Below are 19961 nucleotides of genomic sequence, written 5' to 3' on the forward strand. Positions count from 1 at the left end.
TCAAGATGGTAATATTGATATATAACTACCAAGCTCATTCACCGACTCTACGAAGTCTACATATATGATCCGATGGTTCTTGCTTTGGTGATTTTTCCTGGATTGTGGACACCTTGTCAATGAGTGTGATAAAGTCCTGGATCTAAGTGTGTGTGTGTGTGTGTGTGTGTGTGTGTGTGGACTCACGTCTCCATTGAGAACCACAGAGTCTTGGCTGTGGGAGGAGGAGGAGGGGTAGGAGTAGGTGGGCTGAGCTGTCATTGGCTTGATGGTTATCAGACGCAGAGAGCCTGAGTGATCTTCATATGGGTCTGGGAACAGGAGGGAGAGAGTTAGGTGAGCCAGAGAAATGAAGTGTGTGTGTGTGTGTGTGTGTGTGTGTGTGTGTGTGTGTGATGTTAGGTTGATATATCATCACCTTTATGAAGCAATATCCGTATCGGTCCAAAAAAATGTTTTTACTGCTCATATTTGGCCAGAAATTTGGCATTTTTGTAGCAATGTCATTTCATACAGCGGTCAAATCAGCAAAGAACAAAACTCCCACTGCTTTTAGTTTACAAAACACTTCCCCTCTTACACTCTGACTTTCAAGATTTTAAGTGGCTTAAAAGTTAGAACAAATACATATTCTGATCAGATGCAGAATATATATGGAAAAAAGCTTTTGTTTTTGTGGCAGCACTTGACTGGAGCTACATCACGCTGATACGGAGTGAAATATTCAAATCCAAGATGCTGCTGTTTCATGGCTGCAGCACCAAATAGAAAATATCTACATATCTTGTGCATCATTTGATACACGTTTCTCTGGAATTCAGCAGCACACGTTTGGTATCTCAGAAAACCACGGGATCTGTACTACAATTTAAAATGAACTTGTGCTGGTCTCAACGAAGCAACGTGCATGTATAATTACAAACCCACTGATGGGACTGGGAGTTGAAGAGATTAATTATCATAAGATAGGCCTGTCTGAAAAGCTGAACATGTTTTGCACCTGTAAAAACTCATATTGCTACTACCATTAGCTGTCGTACATGGTAGAATACAGTCTGTATTGGCCTAAAAAAAACAAAAACCTATCATCCCCAGTTTCATTCCTGCTTGTTTCAAACACGGTGGTTGTATGCAGCTGAAAGTTTTGCCTGAACTGAAGCATCAAAGTCCAGCTGAGGTTTCGCTCTCTCTCCATTGTTGTGTCTCACTGTACTCCATGCTGATGCTGGCCCTGCCAAGCTGCCGTGGGTGCCAAAACTCTGACAGTCGTCTCAGGTGAATGACGTAGGATTTATTTGTTGTCATGGCAACGCTGACAAATTCCGACATGGGTGTTCAAACACAAGACGGATGTAGGTTGCATGCCTTGGGATCCAATTATTTACTGCCTAGCCATGTGGGTCCAGATCGGGATTGTAAAGAATGCAAGTTTCCATGTTGCTCTTTGCTGATTGAAAAACATCAGATCACACTTTGGGGAAAGGGGAGGGGGTCAGAACTGGGACACTCTGAGCTGTAATGTGGACACGGCTGTAGAGGACTGTGCTGCGTGTTGTAAGCATGGTAGAGCATGTGAAGCCTTGTGTCTGTGTGTGTGCACACGTGAGCGTATTACTGCAAAGACAGCAGAGGCATAGTGTGTGTGTTGTGCTGTGCTGGCTCTGCTGTGACTCACTGCCTGACTGACATCATATGGCAGACTGCTTCATTGCGGGGCCACAACAGTCTGCCATTAGCTCAACGACGCGCCTGCACTGCTTCCATTCATCTCAGCGGAGAGATGAGCCGCTTTTACACCCACACCCACACCCACCCCACCCAATTTCTGCACTGCTTATCAGCGTGCAGTGAGACAGGAAAGGTCAAACACAGAGGTGTATGTTGCATGCAGCGTAGATCAAGAACCTGATTCATAACAAAATGTTGCTTGTACATAATATCCACAATCTGCTGGAGCTGACATTAAATTAAATACATTCTTGAGTAGAATCACTACAGATACACAGATACTTCACTGCACTGAATAGAATAGAATAGAATAGAATAGAATAGAAGACTGTAGTATTTAAGGCTGATGCTGAAGTCAGGAAAGATAAAATTTTATTTAACCATTCCTTGACCATTCTACAGTCAGAATGGATAACTTTACTAGGTATCTAAGTTTGCTGTGCATTTATTTAAAAAGTGTTTCGAGGAGTAATATCCAATATCTAAAACTTAGACAAAACAATTTTTTTCTGGTATTGCTCCAACCACAATGATTCTATCTTGTGCGAGCATATTTTTTTGGAGTTTTTTCTGTGTATATTTGCAGAAAAAGTGCAAGGGGAAATGAACACGACAGAGTTATGACAATCTGCTTTTCACCCGCACCAGTAGAGTTGGACCAGGGTCATGTTTTCAGCCCATTTAATATGAAAAGGACAGGAAGACCTGTCCTTTTTATATTAAATGGCCAAAGTAGGGCGTGGCATTGGGTGTGGCTTCTCACACCAAGACACAGAGCAGTTGGGTCTCATTTACCAAAATGCTTGTAAATATTTGTGTAAATGTCTACTCATATATTTACAAACTAAATACTTCAGCTATATTTTGGAGCAATGGCATTTCATTTGTGGCCTCATGTATGTGTGTATGTATACATATATATGACTTGTTACATAGTGTTGCAATAACATCTTACAATGCTACAAAGTGGCCACAATTTAAACAGGTATAACTCATGCCCTATACAGTCATGAAAATATGCCAATTTTCTGCTGGGAACAAGTTGATAACAGGGAATGGAGGAAATGATTAATTTTTGGTGAATATCCAACATGTGCGACAAGCCAGTCTTTACTATTTCACAGTGCCGGCAGAGGTATGCGCTCAACTGAGTGCCTTTTAGTTCGTCAGGTAATTACTGAAATACACTTTCTTTATATGTTACATTGGTCTGGTTGCACAAAGACCAGAGCAATGTGAGCAATGTTAACCTCTTATTATAGAATACAAGGAGTCAGAGAATTGGAGCTGATATAAAAGATAAAAAGCTGGGGCATCATGGTGGCTGAGTGGTGTAGAGCTCACAAGTTTATAAATGTGGGAGATTGAGAAATCAGACTCATTTAAAATTCATCCTCGAATAGTAAAAGCATTTCTCTGCCGTTTCTCAGCATCCCAGCTTTCACTATAGAGCCATAAAATATCAAGATTAAAACATCACTCGTACGATACAATTCAACTGGCAACAAAAATAGGCCAATTACTCCAGAACAGCTGGATCACCAATTTGTATTAATGGGTAAAAGTATAACCATGAGTACACTGTACAAAGAATATCCTTCAATGCACATAAATGCACAAACATGCACATTTACTGTTGTCTTCCAACCACACACAGCTAATTATTTAATAGGAGCACGTTTAGACACTGAGGTCAAACTAATCTGGGAAACAGCAGTTACTGTATGATGCCTATTACCCTTGGGGACCTTTGTGAGCTCCCATTGTGCTACAGTCTTTGAATAACAATGGGATTGTATGAAATATACAGGCTATGAAACCCAGATAGTGGCGATTATTATAAGACATAGGCCAGTTCATTCAAACGTGACCTAAAAATGTATTAATTTAATAATACTTATTTTTGTGACGCCTTCCATGTACTATGTGCGGTACAAAACCAGTTCAAGTGCATACCATGAAAACGGACTACAGTATGTGGGCGGCGTCACTCTGCATCATGTTGTATGCTATAAACCAGTCCACTCTGTCTTTTGGTGTGTAGTTATTATTGGCATTATTTTCATACCTGTGTTATAGGAAGTAAATTATATAATCTGAGAGTACATGTTCAGTTGATAATATCTGAAATGGTGTTTATGGACATGCTGCTTCCAAAAATGCACAATTATTCCAAAAATTATTTAGTTCAATGAGTAAGCCACATACATAATTTTAAACAATAGCAACACACACAATCCTATTAAACCCTTAGTAACCAGTAATGTATCTGCCTAGCTTGTGCTGCTTTTATCCATCAGTGAGCAAAATGATGCAAAATGATGAATAGATAGTTTGGTAACGTTTGTTGCTGCACACCGAACACAGCCTGAGGAGAATCTATTGGATCTCCAGGCCCTGAGGCTTTTCTGACTCTGTGTCTGAAGTTTTAATCAGGAAACTTAACTGCCTTTACATTTGCTTCTTTCTTCGTAGCTAAAACATTTTCAAATGTCTATTTTTTAATTCCTGCAACATATGCCTGCTTTTTTTTTTATTTTTTTTTTTATCTTTGATCTGCACTGTTAATTTGCATTTTTATTTGTTGATCAGGTATGTAATTTTCTGTGCTGCAAAATTTCTACCCACCAATTTTCTCTCTTAATTTCATTCTCTTTTGTGCAAGCATCTGTTGTTCTAGTCTAGAGGAATTATACCTTTGTTCATTAATCTTTCATTTTCTTTGGCAGTGCTTCTGTGTTGTGTACTTGTCCCTCCCTTTTTCTTGAATTTTTTTTCCTTCCAAAAACAGTACTTGTGTCCGTCTCCTGCTTTCTGAGAACAGTAGGGGGAAAATGAAACAATTACTCATCCTCTCCTCTCCTCCTCTCCTCCGGGTATCCATTCATTCGCTTGCATAAACACGATAAATCACACAAATTACTGTGAACATTGGTCTGCTGATGCAATAGAGATTGAGAATCACAATGTCCTAGAAGGTCACTGAACAGCAGCAACGTTGCAGCGCTATCAGTGATCAGAGTGATGTTTATGCAACCAATTCTGGGCTTGCAGAGCTGGAAAAAGATCCACCTGGTAATATGTCAGAGAGGGCATATTGAATACTGACAATACTGATAGTGCATAGAGGAGTACATGTTTAGAATGGGAGGAATCATAGGCCAATACCTAGGAGTCTTTGTCCAAGTGCACTGCTAACTAGGATTATGATATGATATTATATGATATTTGTAAATTCACCAGACACCAGCAATCTCCATCACTCACTTTTGTAGTGAAAATGCAAAAATCACATTTCTACCACACAAAAGTGAGGAAAACACCAAGCTGATTATTTTAAGTGAGGGTGGTATTTTTGGTGGAGTAATTTTGCTCGTGTGCAGCTTGACGTCTCCTGACCTCGCTCGGAGGGGTGCATGCTAAAGAATGAAAACAAGCTGTTTTAATGAAATATCACTTTCACCTGCTGAGTGAACGCTGAGATGAAAGAACAAATCACATCACCTCTGCTCTTCCTACGAGGTTGTGCTCACTATGTGGATGTGGATGACGTGTACACACAAAAGTATGGGCAGAGGTGCTGGACATAATTGGGAAAATGATAATTTGGTGATTTTTTTTTGGTTATTTTCCTCATAATTATGGTGTGTGGAATGGGCACAGGGCAATGTGCAAACAAGTAAAGGATACAGTAAGACACTCTGTTCTGACATGCTGGTTAATGGCTCTTTCTGTTTCGACGAGGCTCTGATTGCATTTATGTAGACAAATAATGTGCTTTTTGTTGTTTTACAAGGATACAAGGATACAAGGAAGTTTATTTGTCATTATACAACAGGTTGAATAATGAAATTAAAGTGTGGTTCCCTCTTGATTGATTAATTGATTGTATAGAAAATAAAATTATTAAACATGGAGGAGTGCAGATGGTGCATTTAGTAGTCTCACAGCCTGAGGGAAGAAGCTGCTCTGACATTCATAATATTACCTCATTCTGAGCTAGCTATCAAATGCTAAGTAGGTAGCATTAATCAAAAATAAATAGAAAAAAATACTTAAGAGTTCACCATTGAACAGAACATTTTGGAGAATAATATTTATAGAATAGGAAGGTACATCATCAGAGTTGGTGGGTGCATCATCGTTGGTCAGTTGGCAGTTTTGGAAAGATTTGGTAAGATTCCAATAAAAACCACTGGGCTTCAGGCGTGATCTACCATAACTGCAGACCGGTTATATTTCAAAAGCAGACTGGCTTCTGGACTAGCACACGGATACATCAGGACTCATCAAATGTTTCAACAGTTTCAAAAATTGCAAAATGTTAGAGTTTGTAGTCTGTACAAACACAGAGGGATATGTATTTTTAAGAAATACATATCCCTCTGCGCAACAGAAGGGTTACTGGAACGAATCGGGTATCATGTAGCTATGCTTCACAACTTCAGTCCACCATATGTCTTGGCCTTCCCCTATGAGAACTTCTGTAATCCTTAAGAACAGAGGATACTGCTAAGGGACACCATTAAAGGTGAGTTACCAAACCGTGTTGCAGAGCTGAGGGCTGTGTGGAGATCGTGCTGGCACAGCCATGAGAAAACGCAAAAGTCAAAATAATCCTCTGGAGACTGTTAAACTGTTAACTGCATTAAAATAAATGATCCAGGAGGCAATGGCAAACCACAAATATCTAAAAATACTTTAAAATTAACTTTCAAAACATGTCAACAGTGATATGACTGGGGAACATTTTCATCTGAACCCAATGTGACAGGCGCACTTTCCTGCTCTATTCCTGTACTCTTTCAAATTAAAGCTGCAGAGAACTGCCAAGTTGACCAAAATCATCCTGTTCTCCATGTTGAAATAGTTCACGAAACAAAATCTCATCGGCAATGGAGATGAGGGAGCACAGCAGTCTGATTAGCTGGTTTTATGTTGTTATCCAAGTGCCTTTGTACAACATGAATGGAACTGTGGTGAGTCGCTCATCACGATAGGCCACCGACACACAGACAGGATCAAATATCTGTTCTGAAATGTCCTGGTAACAAGACCTTCCTGTGAGAGCAACATTGCTGAGGCGTTTGGGTATCGCTGCCATCAGGGCGGCCCAAATAGTTGCAGAGTGTATCAGTGCCTTCAGACTGCTCACAGGCCAGGGAACCATCGAAATGTCACGAGCATCAGGATGACTCACTTCGCTAATGCTCTGGGTTGAATCCCAGCTATATGGGATTCAGTTTGCTGCCAGAACTCTTTCTACCCACTTTCCTGCCTTTCTTCAGTCTTTCTTCTCAAGAAGAAACCTGACGCAACACTTGAAGGGCATGGACCGGCGGCTCCCTCACTGTCATCTGCATGCAGCTCTTCAGCTCGGCGTCTTTGAATGAGGTAAGCCAAATGAAAACACCTGAAACACGTTTGAAAGCGACACAAGGTTTGTCACATTGAAATTTCCCTTCCGCGATGTGGAATCCAATTTAAAACTGGCTGTCACTGCACTGTCTCTTTTGATTTGGCGCACGTGTTGAAGTCAATGTCTGATGTGTGTGTCTGTGTGTGTGTGTGTGTGTATGTGTGTGTGAGAGAGAGAGTCTCCTCCATCTCATCTCATCGGGAAATAGGTAATATTCTACCTTGAACAATGAGTGTCCAGAGTAGCTGCCACACCATATTAAGTCAAAGCAACCACTACTTACCTACTGAGTTATTATTCATCAGGTGTGTGTGTGTGTGTGTGTGTGTGTGTGTGTCACATCAGTTCAGAGGCCTAGTCAGGATTCATCAGGGTCCTTGACATACCTTTGTCTTTCTTCTCCGGAGTGAAAGCCCCTCTGCAAGTGTGTGTCTGCATGCATACCTGAGTGTGTGTGCATGTGTGTGTGTGTGAGGAGAGAGGAAAACCAAGGGGTGTGACGCTGTGTGATGTGAATATATATGTGGCCACTGACATTTGTGTTACAGAACAGGCGTCTATGTTATGATATGTGAGTCACTGTATTTATGAGTGTGTGTGCCCTTCTTGTTCATGTGCACTTCATTAGCTCGCATTAATTGTCCTGTGGGCAAAAATTAAAGTGTGGGCAAGAGCTGTGAAGTAAATGGGAGTGTATAAATCAGTGCGTGTGTGTGTGCTTGCTTAATTTTGGGGTCATTAACACTCTTATGCCTTGTGCATCTGTAATGACAAACCTTGTTGGGTTGGACACAAACATAAAAAGAGGCAGACTCTCTGTCATCTCTCTCTCTCTCATCTTTCTTTACCCCCCGCCGCACACACACGCACACACACACACACACACACACACACCCTCACCGTTGTTGCTCCTCTTGTGCAGCTCCTCTTTGCCACTCTTGTTCCCGCTGCTCGCCACCGTCCTCCGAGTCGAGGAGGTCTTGCCGGTGTTCAGCTTCCCCGAGCCGTTACTCGACACCGAGCCGTCCTCCTCGCTTGGCAACCGCCTGCCGTAGCCATGGCAACAGAGAGGCAAGGAAGGAAGGGAAGGGAGGGGAAGGGATGAGGAGGCTTGTGAGACTCAGCGTGAATACACACGGAGGGCATCATCTCATACTCAATGCCCCCCGCATCTTAAATACATAATAATGACAGTAACCTTTATCCATATATAATAAAATAGAATAAAAATAAACAGGGTTTATGTGTTGGTGTGTGTGTAAGCATGAGACACAAAAACTGGGATTAGGGTTTGCGCCGTTTGCTGTGAGCCCTTGTTTGGCTTACAGGTTCGATTAGGAATCAAATTATGCCACCTGGTCACTAAAGCAACATGTTAACAAAACCAACATGGCCACAGATATGTGACCAAAAAAAAAAAAGGCGAGAAATCCAGGAAAATCCACACCAAATGCAAACAACAAAAATAAAAAAAGGTGTGTTTCTGCAACTCTTTGAAATGAGGACACCAAGTTTGCTTGTCTGATCTGGTTGGGCAGGCAGAGCTTAGAAGCCCCAAGGGAGAAAGCTCAGCATACAGTGGATATACATGCCTACAGCATACAAACACATTCCAGTATACATACATACACGAGCACACACAAATCCATAATTCTTACGAGAGAATACATTATACGGCAAACTTGCCAAAATGCATAGTGTGTATTCTCCTCTTCTTGCCTGACACCCACACAAGGCATGTCAATAGTGCACCCATAATCACACACACACACACACATTCGCTCAGAGCTGCAGGGCATGTAACCTGCAACAGCTACACAGTGTGACAGGCCAGTCTACATGTGGTGTGAGAACCACAGATCACCGTGGCTGGACATTATAGAGCCACAGGCGAAGCCAACACTCTTGTCTGTGAACACACACACGCACACACACACACACACACACACAGTCAGGGTTTGCGCCTGTGCTGGCTGCACACTCCAGGAGAAGAGCTACAGAGCAGACCGAGCAGCGCTCAGCAATGGCCGGCCAAGGGAGCAATAAAACTGATGGACTACTAAAGCTGAGAGATGGAGGGACTGAGGGAGAAATACGGTGTAAATCAACATCGATGGAAGGAGAATGAGGAGTGACTGATGTGGTGTTTTGCCAAGCTAAGAGATGGAGGGAATGGGGGCAGAAATACAACAAAGAGAGAGAAGAGAATGTGTGCTTCCATCTGGAAAGGCCGGCGTGAGAGGAGCGGCAGTGAATCGTAATCACTCGCTCTGCCTCGCTGCAAAGAAACCTCCACTTTAAAGTCACTTAGTTTCATCAGTGTGAAATTCTCCATGCTACTCAACTTGTGTCCTCTATTTTCTTGAATCAAGTGTCATTCTCTTGATACAGGTGCGCTGATCTGCCTTATTATAGCTTGTTTCAACATATTTATGCTACACTACCAGGTGACACTGCATTGGAAAAGGTGGGATTATCTCTGAAGGAAAAAAAAAACAAGATTTTAAGACTGAGCATGAGACTAAATGACCTGTTATTATTTCTCAAACTCACTTCCTCTCTCATGTCAACATATAGAGGGAGCAGCAAGGCGTTTTAAGCAGAAGGTGGATATGAATGGATAAATGCTTTTGTAAAACTTTCCCTCCACTCCCCCCCCCCGTCGCATATTTACCTTTCTTTCTCCAGGTGAAGTGAAAAATTCTGCCAGTGGGTTGAAATAATTAATGGACTTTTTCAGTGTAATGACCACTTAAAGCTCTTTACAAAGCCTCACTCTCACACACTGAATGTAGAGTCGACCATGCAAGGTGCCAGGCTGCCCATCAGGAGCGGTTAGGGGGTTCAGTGTCAGTTCAGGGCTCAAAGCCACTTCGACAGGCTCTCTGGAGGGGCCGGGGATCCTGCCAGGAACCCTCTGATAACCAGATGACCACTCTACCTCCGGAGCTGCGTCCTCCCAAATAATTCCACTTCCGCTTGTGTCAAGGTTTTCAAGAAACAAGCAACAGTCGATGGAAATAATTCAGAACAGATCCGACCCCTCCAGTTGTATCAAAGCAGCAGCGCTTGAATCAAAACAATCCACAAAACAAGTTGATCTGCATTTGCCTTTGCAACAAGTGGAGTTATTTCAGCCCTCAGAGCCGGCAGATTATCTTACTTGTTAAAAGATAAATAAGGTTTTAACACTCACCGCTATTTACAAACTTGTTAAAATGGACATTTTTCCGGTGTGCTGTTCAAGGCCTCTGTTCTTGCTGCCAACGTGCTTTGGGTCACAGCCTCGCTTTCCTATCATCCCTCTCAATTTAGCAGGCATTTTCTTTGTATGCATGATAGGCTGCTAGTCGCTTTCCAATAAAGCACACCAACCTCATTTCCGCCTATGCATTTTCAGGGAGAAAAGGCACTTAAGAACTGTTGTTGCTCCTTTGCTTGTAAAGTCCAAGAATAATTGGCTCTTTTGTTGTAGTTCTGATTCAAAATTCCCCGCTCATCCTGTTGCAATCCATACGGCACTGGTTAAAGGATGAGATACTGCCTCATTTTCTAATTAGAGTACACCCGGGTGGCAAAATAACCTATGATACCTTCTCTGAAAAATGGCTCCCCATAAGATGTGTGCAAGGCACCCATTTGTAAAGCTGATTATCTCACTATGCCAGCTCTTCTAGCATTTAAAAGTGTCATCATTGTTGCACTGAATGGCTCCCTGTGGCATGGCTGTAGCCACAGCTATAAATACATGTGTGTTTATCATCCTTGAGAAGCAAAGCAAAACTAATCCAAGTTTAATTCATTTTTTGTTTAGTGGTGTGTACATTTGAGGCTCTGGCTTGGGCGTGTTTCTGAATTACCATCTCTATGAGAGGAGGCATGCGGCATCTCTCATATTTGACTCCAAACTTTGTTAAGGAAAGCAAATGTGGTTGGGTGGGTGTGTGGGTGGGTGCAGCTTCTAGCAGAAAATGTCTTGGGGAAAAAAAAAGAAAAGGAAAAAGAAACAAAAGAAGATTTTCATTATATCTTTTTCATTATTCAATTCTGGTCTCTGCCTTTGCCCATACAAACAGTATCCCAGAAAATCAGTCATAAACCTCTTCAGCTCTGTCGGAGAAAAGACAGAGTATCCACACGTTTTGTCAAATAAATTTAAAACCACATGCTTCAAACAGAAAACTGTAAATCATATTGGTTGGCTTTTCCATCATCCATGACATTCCTTCCTGACGGCTTGATTCATCTGCTGAGGACAGCAACTTAATTCAAGGTCATTCTCACCTGCTAGTGTCTGACAGACTGTCCAAGCCATCATTTTGTAATATTTAAATTCATGAGAACTGACTCTGGGAATGATTGAATTTAAAGTTATGTGAATACAGCGGTGTGACGGGCCTTGGTCAAAGTGACAGACAGTGTCCTAATGTCTCAAAATTAATGTGATGTATTGATGTTAAAATTCTGGCCGACTTCAGGAACACCACCATCATTAGCACAAACATTGGGTAAATCAGCGTTTTTTGAGAATCTAGTGATTTGTTACATGTAAACATTTTTCAGTGTAATTACAGTGGCTTTTTCTCCATATGGTCTCCAAGCTTTGGTCAACATTGCCTCGTTAACACCAGCCTTCGTCAAATTCAAGCCAATCTGTCAGAGCCTGCGCTGCTTACTGTTGGCTTCTCCCCGGCTTAACACTGCAACTCACAAACAAACACTTGATGCCTTGTTGTCCTGTAAAGCCGGGGGCTTTGCCACGGGCTTGTTCGCTGACTAAAACAGCTGCTTGATGACTCTATGGATTCACTTCTCACCCCTTCAAGGCTTCCTGCTGGAAACTATGTATGTGGTCACCTAAGGCTCCCCTGGATTAACCACTGACACTGCATGTGTACCTGTGCAGGAATACATGCTGATTTCCACAAACAGAGTTGCAAAAAGTTCTACATTTCGAGTAAATATAAGTATATTTCATTTGGCTTGTGGACTTTTGGTTGGGATAAAACAAGACATTGAAGAACGTCACCTTGGGCAGTGGGAAGTTGTGATCAACATTTTTCGCTACTTTCTGACATTTTATTTATCAAATAACCGAATCAGTTGATTGAAAAAAATAAACAACAGATTAAACAATGACAAAAATAATCATTAATCGTTAATCACCATTCAACTGCATCAGTCTACTCAAAGAAATAAGTATAATCAATCACAGCCTGAATCAACATAAAATGCTTTCCAGTGAATTGTTAACAATTATTAAAATAAAAAAACTTCAAATTGCAGTACTCGCATGGCAACCAATGAATTGCACCTTTTTGGTCAATAAACTCAGTTTTTTTAGAATAGATGACGTTTAAGGAGTCCTGTTAGCTTTTTAATCTAACATTTCATACGAAAAAATTATAGTCTTACATTGCTGCACAAGTTTATTTAATGAATAGAAAATTTTATACTGAATTGTTGGTTTGAACTGCAGGTTTACAAACTCAAATAAAACTAGATCATTCAAAAAAAAAAAAAAAAAAAAAAAAGATTAAATCAAATCACCAGCCAGGAAATCATGAAACAAAATTAATCTCATCAAGTCACAATAAAGGTGGACTACACTGATTTGCTGAAATCTAAATTTGAGCAAAAGGTCAAGTCACACTCTAAAACAAGTTCACACTGAAACAAACATGTACACAAAGTGGCTAATGATTCCCTTACCCTCCTTTGTGTATGTCGGCAGATGGAGGCCTCTTACTCGCCGTCCCGTCCTGGTGAACTTTTCTATCCAATGACAACGGAGCGTCGCGTACTGGCAGGCCAAGCACCAGCGTCTCCTTGGTAACGGAGATGGCCTCGTCGCCCGTCCGGCCCATGTGCTGCTTGGCGTAGTCAAAGCCCTGGACAGGCTAGCGGGGAAAAGGTTAACACACACCGGGCGTTAGAGAGCATGTCAGGTTCCCCACAGGGTCAGAGCTCTCATGCCTTTCACATCAATCCGTTCAGAGAGTGGATCCGAATTTTGGAACTCAAATTTTACACTGAAATGCCATTAAGAGGTTTTTGCTCCATGGAGTAACTGCAAATGGGGGTGATTTTTTTTTTTTTTTTCATGGTACTTTAGAAAATGGGTTGCTGTCTCACTTTGCATATTGGATTGATTGACCCAAAAGGAACATGAGCCTAACCCCTATTTACTGATGACGCATAAAAACAAGCAGCATACAGCACATGCAAGCACAGGAAAAAAAATGAAATACGAGTAACAGTTGAATTTCACTGTGCAGTTCTACATCTTTACGTGGCATATCACAGGCTGACGAGAAGGCTCAATGCTGTATGAAGTACTGTAACACACTTTACAAAGCATACTCCATACTGGTAGCCATAGCCCGCAACAATGAGCGATGAGCAACAATGTTGTCACAGCACTTCCACCATGATGAAAGGATGCATGGTTAATACAACCATTCACAGCAGGGCGCCACATTTTGTAGTCATTTCAAAATGGCTAAATGTCATGTAATTAAAGAGTCAGAGCATCAGACAGGCTGGCAGAAGAGCAAAGCGCACTGGAGTCGAAGTGAAAATCCACCCAAAGTCAGGATTCACATGCTGTTTCCAAGGATCTAAGACATTTCTGTGTCCAGCTTTGAGAGAATCCTATTCATATTTGCAAATATTAATGAAACTCCCCGAGATGGTGGGAAATAAAGCGGAAAGGCTTTCATGCAGAAACGCAGCAGTCTTATCAGCCTGGACTGAGAAGTGGGGCTGCAACAGAGAAGGGCGTCTCTTCCTCCCTAATTAAGACTTTGTAGATTAGACCTGTTCGCCCAAACGGTATTCCGGTGTCAGGTGTGGTCAGTTCTCCCGCCACAGGAGGCAATGAATTAAAATGAAAATCTGTCTTGTAAACAGCAGTGAGCAGCGTTCTGCTCTGAGAAAGCTAAGCTCACCAACGTTACATCTTTTCCCCCTCTTGTCCCTTTGATATAAAACATCACAGCCTGGCTGGGTTGGTAAATGTAAGCATAATGTGTGCAGTTTGCTGACACCATATCATATCACAGCATTTCTGGGTGATGAATTCAACTTCTTCAAACGGTTACCTCTCACCGCTGAGCCACCAATGTTCAAATGTTTTTTTTTCTTTTTTTCTTTCAAGCTGGCAGAGCCATGAATGGCATGGCAGTTGTCATGGAGCTGATATCCTGGAGCATAAATGCGGTCCTAAATTTAGGTTGGGATGGAATCGGACACCCTTACTTTTTTCTCTCTTTTCTCTCTCTCTCTCTCTCTCTCTCTCTCTGTTGCTGCAGAATAGTTCCTTCTACCCTGTTGTCCTTTTTACATACAAGAAAAAGAAAATCTACACACAGCATCTGTGTGTCCACAATGTATTGCGGCACCCACCCTCGGCCACAGCAAACTGCACAGTGTGGCGTTAAGGTTTTACAAGCCAGTCAAAGCGCTGCACGCGGCTGACATGGCTGACATGGCTGAACCGGAGTCAGAGTTGCTTACAGCTAACACGACATGGTCCGCTGAATATTAAAGGAATGCTTCCAGATAAGTGTTGCTCCAATTACTGATAAAGGTAATTGGATGACCTCCCTTCCCAAACTAGTTTTTATCAGCCTCCCAGCACTGAGGTTGGCATAATGAAAAAGTGAAAATAAATAAATAAATAAATAAATAAATAAAGCTCAACGGCACCTTTGAAGTCTGGGGTTTCGGCATAAAGAGACAGAACATTAAAAAAGGCTGCAGAGGACGCATTTTGCTAAAGCCTCCAAGGCCTGAGCGTGTTCTTTGTATTGCTAAATGCCTTTCAATTTATGTAAAAGAGAATGAGGGAGAGAGCGAGAGAGAGAGAGAGAGAGAGAGAGGGACTGGCTGAGACTGAGAGACCCTTTTTTTAGGTTACGCAACAAAGTAGACAAAACCCTGATTTTGGCCGCCCTTTTCTATTTTCGGCAGCTCTAAAAAGGGCCGTCTAATGCATTTGATGATGCATGTTAAATTCGGAGTGCATGCGGGGATATGGAGCGCAGGCATCGGGCTGACGACATTGTTAATAATTCATCCGTCATACACACTACTGTGCCATCAGCCAGCTCTATCACACATGGCTGCAGCTGGGGCAAGGCATGGGGGAAACTGATACGTGCTTGTATGGAGGGAACATGCACACACACACACAAGGAGAGGGAGAGAGAGGGACAGCATGAATACATATTGATTGTGTGTGTGTGTGTGTGTGTGTGTGTGTGAGTGCACATGCGTCCTCCTACTCATTTAAGTAATGTATGACGGCAGTTGTGACTCTTTCAGGTTAAAGATGCATGGAAAGTGCAGATATCCATTCGCCTATGGTGCTTTGCTCCTCACAGGTTAGAGGACTAATGTGTGTGCATGTGTTTATGACTGTGTGAGAGGGGAGGAAGAGGGGGGGGGGGGGAGTGATGAATTAAATGGGCTGTTCCAAATATATCCTGCTACCAGTGTGCGTTAGGTGTATGGATTATGGAGGAGCAAACATTAGCCGCACAGGGGGTTAGGGTGACTGTCAGTGTTTTGCACGCACGGACGCAGTCATTCAGCGGCTAATGGGTGATGGCGATCTCGTGTAGCGGCGGTATGGATTCTCAGAAACGACAGGGCTGAGAGGCGCGCCGCGTAACCTTGAAAACTGCATCTGACATTTCATGACAGACACATTCCACAGGCTCAGGGTCTCTCTCTCTCTCTCTCTCTCTTTCTCTCTCTAAACCCCAACCACTGTCTTTCCTCACTCAGATCCATCTTCGTTCATTTTCTCCGTCCATCTCCTTCACTTTTTTACCCCTCCTTTTTTTTGGTCCCCATCACTCTCCCGGCCTCCATCACCATTTTTCTCCCTCTCTCTCGCTCTCTCTCTCGCTCTCTCTCACCCCAGGTCCGCTGACAGTGTGTTGACTTAATAAATGGCCATCTTTCATCTCGTGTGAACAGCTCAGTTTGATAAAGACTTTGGTGCGGACATGGCCGCGGACCGGCGCGAGGCTCTGATCAGGCTGTCAGAGATGGATAGAGGCTTTCTCAACATCCATTTAGGATACCAACGGCGAGGAAGATGGGGAGAGGAGAGGAGAGGAGAGAGAGAGAGAAAGAGAGAGTCCAAGACCGCTTCCTCGGCAAAAACCTGCCATGTGAAGTCACTGCGAGCATGACTCTTTTGCACAACCACATTATCCACGCTCATTTTCCTTATTTGCGCTATCAAAGGAGAGCCTCATCTCTCCTCTTGTCTAATTTTAACTCATAGCAACGGCGAACAGCAGCTTGATGAGGTACAGCAGATGGACGAGATATGCTCTATTCCCCCTGTGGCCATATTGATTTAAATTCAGCAAGGGTAGGGAGGAGGGCGGAAGCGCACCGTCGAGATGCATGTAAAGAAATGTCCTCAAGAGTTGTTACATTTAAATGGCTCAGATGCAGCTGAAGAAAATGCACAGCAGGGGGAAGACTGGGGCACACATGAGCATGTCACGGTGCTGCTGAGATAAACTTGTGCAGCGTTTCTTCAGGCAGGCTGAGGGATGATGAGGCAAAATGCAAAGTACACTGAAGCATTTCAGGGGCCGCCACCGTGTCCGTGCTCCTCAGTTTACTGCTTCTACTGTTTCCGGTTCCATTGTACGTCAAAGTTAGCTATCTTAGGCTTTCACGTCTCTGCTGCTATGGGAGCACAAGCCACTCTGATAAATGTTACGGCGACTTGCAGACTGACGGAGTGAGGCGGGTGCTGCAGACTCGCTGCTTAATGCTTAAACACACATGCAGACCTAATATAAACCACGTTATTGATTTGAAGCTTTAGGCTGTCCTGCATGATGATGGATAACTGAGTGGGACGGGAGCTCTAAATCCAACACACACACACACAAACACACACACACACACACAATGCACACAGTAAATCAACCTGATGAAGTCTAATTCTGCATCGTCTGTTTGAACCTGCTTAGTATCTATATGTCTTTCAGAGAACACCTAATACCACACACACACACACACACACACACACGTACACACACATAAAAACACTGTATAAGCTTCTGAAGTGTGCTTGGGACAAATGGCTCAACCAACTAAGAATACATAACTCCTATTTCCCTCTGCCGCGTCACCACAAGCTGTTCCCAAACCAAACGATAATGTGAAATATTAATCTCATTTACTCATTGCACACCACTGCTCCGGATCACAGTGGGGTAAATACGACTGTAGCCTCACGGCGCCACTTGTAAAATCTCATATTTAGGGACTCTTTAATATTTGATAGCCTCTCTCGGAAAACACAACACAAGTGACGTTAAATGTTTACAAATGGTTTCAAAAGGCAAATAAAGCCTTGTACATGTAAATACTCCAAAGGGACACAGAGCAAAGCAAGACGAGAGCAGGGAGCGCATGCACATACACACACATGGACGTTTGTTTTCTGTATTTCCTGTGATGATGTGACCTTGTAGCGGTGCAACATAAACTCCATTACCCGGCTAAAATGTTCCAACTACCCATCCGTCCGTCCCCGCCTCCCTCCCTGATGCCTCTCCAGGGATGGGGACGGGAAAGGCTGGACCAGAATAACCAACAAAATAAGCTGAAGGTAACCACGGGGACGGCCCCTGCACGGCTCTTAGGCTGCATTTTGAAATCTGAGCGCTCTTCGCAGTTTTTATCTGCCGTCTGTGGTCGCTGCCATTCTGCTTGGGTTCCAGCCATGATAATCTAGCTGGCATAATCCAGCAGAGAACCTCACCAAAAGAGAATGGGGAGGGAGGGAGGGAGGGGCTGCATTGTGAGACCAGGAGGATAAGGGGAGCAGTTTGAAAGGGAAGAGAATTGGCAAGAGGGGGGGTGGTGGTCTAGGCTGATGATGCGAGCTTTAGTAGTTTTATGGATGTTAAAAAAACAAATTAAAAAAAATACTCTGGCATGGCTCGTGGCCAGCGCTGTGGACTAGATTGGCTCAGTTCACAGGTGTTGCGTTTCCTCTCAGCTTTTTGTATTTATGAGCAAATGGAGCTCGTTTGTTCGTTTTTATGACGGAAATCCTCCTCAATCATTTAGTCGATTAAATAAAAACTGAAACAATTTCAATCCTAAGGAATGTGCTTGTGAATTCTCTACCTCTATTTATGCTTTTTCACCTTCCCTCGCTGGCAGGCAGCCCCTTCTCCCTCCTCCTATTGATCTCCCACAGCCAATGAGGATGGTGGAATAAGTCATGTCCACAGCACAGGAGCCACATGCAAGAATTTACCCAGCAACAACAACAGGCAGCACACACAGCGACAGCCATCCAACAGGGCAGCCAGTCGACTAGTCAACCAGATATTTTACATCGCAATAAGCCACCCAATCAGTCAGTCAGTCAGTCGGTATGTCATTCATTCACTCATCTAGTTCATAAATCAGTCGGTCAGTTCTCCACCCAGCGGGTCAATCAGTGAATACCTGATGGTGGTAACTGCCCTCTCTTCGATATGACGTCTAAACAGTGAGAGAGTTAAAGGAGCATGAGGGAAGGGTTAACAGAATAAAATAGAAAAGAAAAGAAGAAACAATAGCAATAAAAACTTCAGAAGAGAATAGAACAGAATGGAAATCAAATTTGCCAACAGAAAGCAATCTGACGACAGAAAAACGAACAGGCAAAGTGTATAAAATGATGATGATGATCCTCGATGCACAGGACTTGTTCGACAGGTCACTGCATGCTGTCAGGGCCAAGAAAGTTGAATTCATTTTCTACATTTATGCAAAGAAAAGCCCCCTCTTAAAGGGATACCTCACCCATACTGGATTATGTTTGTGCTAAGTGTGTGCCGCCTGCAATTCCTGACGAATAAAGCTTTACTCACAAGCCTTCATGGTAAACTCATATTTAAAAAAAAATGCTAGCCATCTCTGATCCAATGGAAAAAAGGGGTGCCTAATTTTATGATTTTATAACGGCAAAATGCTGTCAAAAACTCGTCATGGTGTATAATCTAAGTCTGTGGTCTTCAGTCTTATGTAGTCGTAGTCATATGTTCAGTGCCTCCAAAACACACATATTTTCACAGTCATGAACCGTGTGTGCACAAACACGTCCGTCCAAGTACAGTGAAACACACACACACACGCTCGTGCATGCCTGTTTCCTGGCCGCGCACCAGAGGATTTCGTGTAAATGGTCTTTGCAGCAAAATCTGAGCAAAAATCTGTGTTTTGCTGGATACAAGAAACTTGGATAGTACAGACGGACAAGTGTGAGCTTTGTAAACAGCACTTCTGATAGTGTTTTGCTGTTCTGAAACTGTACAATTGCGGATCCAGTTTCTCCATTAGATAGAGATGACTAGCATTTTTGGAATGTAAATCTACCATAAAGGCTTGTGATTCAAACTTTCCTCATGGGGGATTGAAGGCAGCACACTTGGTGCAAATATCATACATTATGACTTAACACAGGAAGCTGGCTTGGGCTCATGCATGTAAACCTCACAACAGAGTCATCAGGTTCAGGTGCAGCCCAACATGTGTGCTGTCTTAACGTGTCTGAGTATGACAGACCTGGATTAGATGCCTGACTTGCTCTTTTATTAAACCGGCCACTGAGGCATGAAAACATCTCACTCCTTTCACTTTTGGTCCGTCGTCTGCACAAGCTCAGACTTATGCACAGACTTATGGGTACATTTTCGATGTCAGCCTACGAGGTTATGATGGCTTGTAACATCTGATTATTCCTGTGGCGCACTGACGAGATTGCGCAGATGAATTT

The 19961-nt window shown here is 42.9% G+C and overlaps 1 protein-coding gene across 1 annotated transcript in view; it reads right to left on the reverse strand.

Annotated features, from left to right (window-relative positions):
• The window catches only part of kiaa1549la (KIAA1549-like a), a 99771-nt gene that overhangs the window by 17066 nt on the left and 62744 nt on the right, over positions 1–19961 (reverse strand). The window contains exons 12-14 of the mRNA XM_030054127.1: positions 12860–13047; positions 8048–8193; positions 187–311 (exon numbers count right to left, since the gene is read on the reverse strand). Of these exons, the coding sequence (XP_029909987.1) occupies positions 187–311; positions 8048–8193; positions 12860–13047 (459 nt within the window). The remainder of the gene's footprint in view (positions 1–186; positions 312–8047; positions 8194–12859; positions 13048–19961) is intronic.

The sequence above is a fragment of the Myripristis murdjan genome, chromosome 6, assembly GCF_902150065.1.
Source record: "Myripristis murdjan chromosome 6, fMyrMur1.1, whole genome shotgun sequence".
Taxonomy (NCBI): Eukaryota; Metazoa; Chordata; class Actinopteri; order Holocentriformes; family Holocentridae; genus Myripristis; species Myripristis murdjan.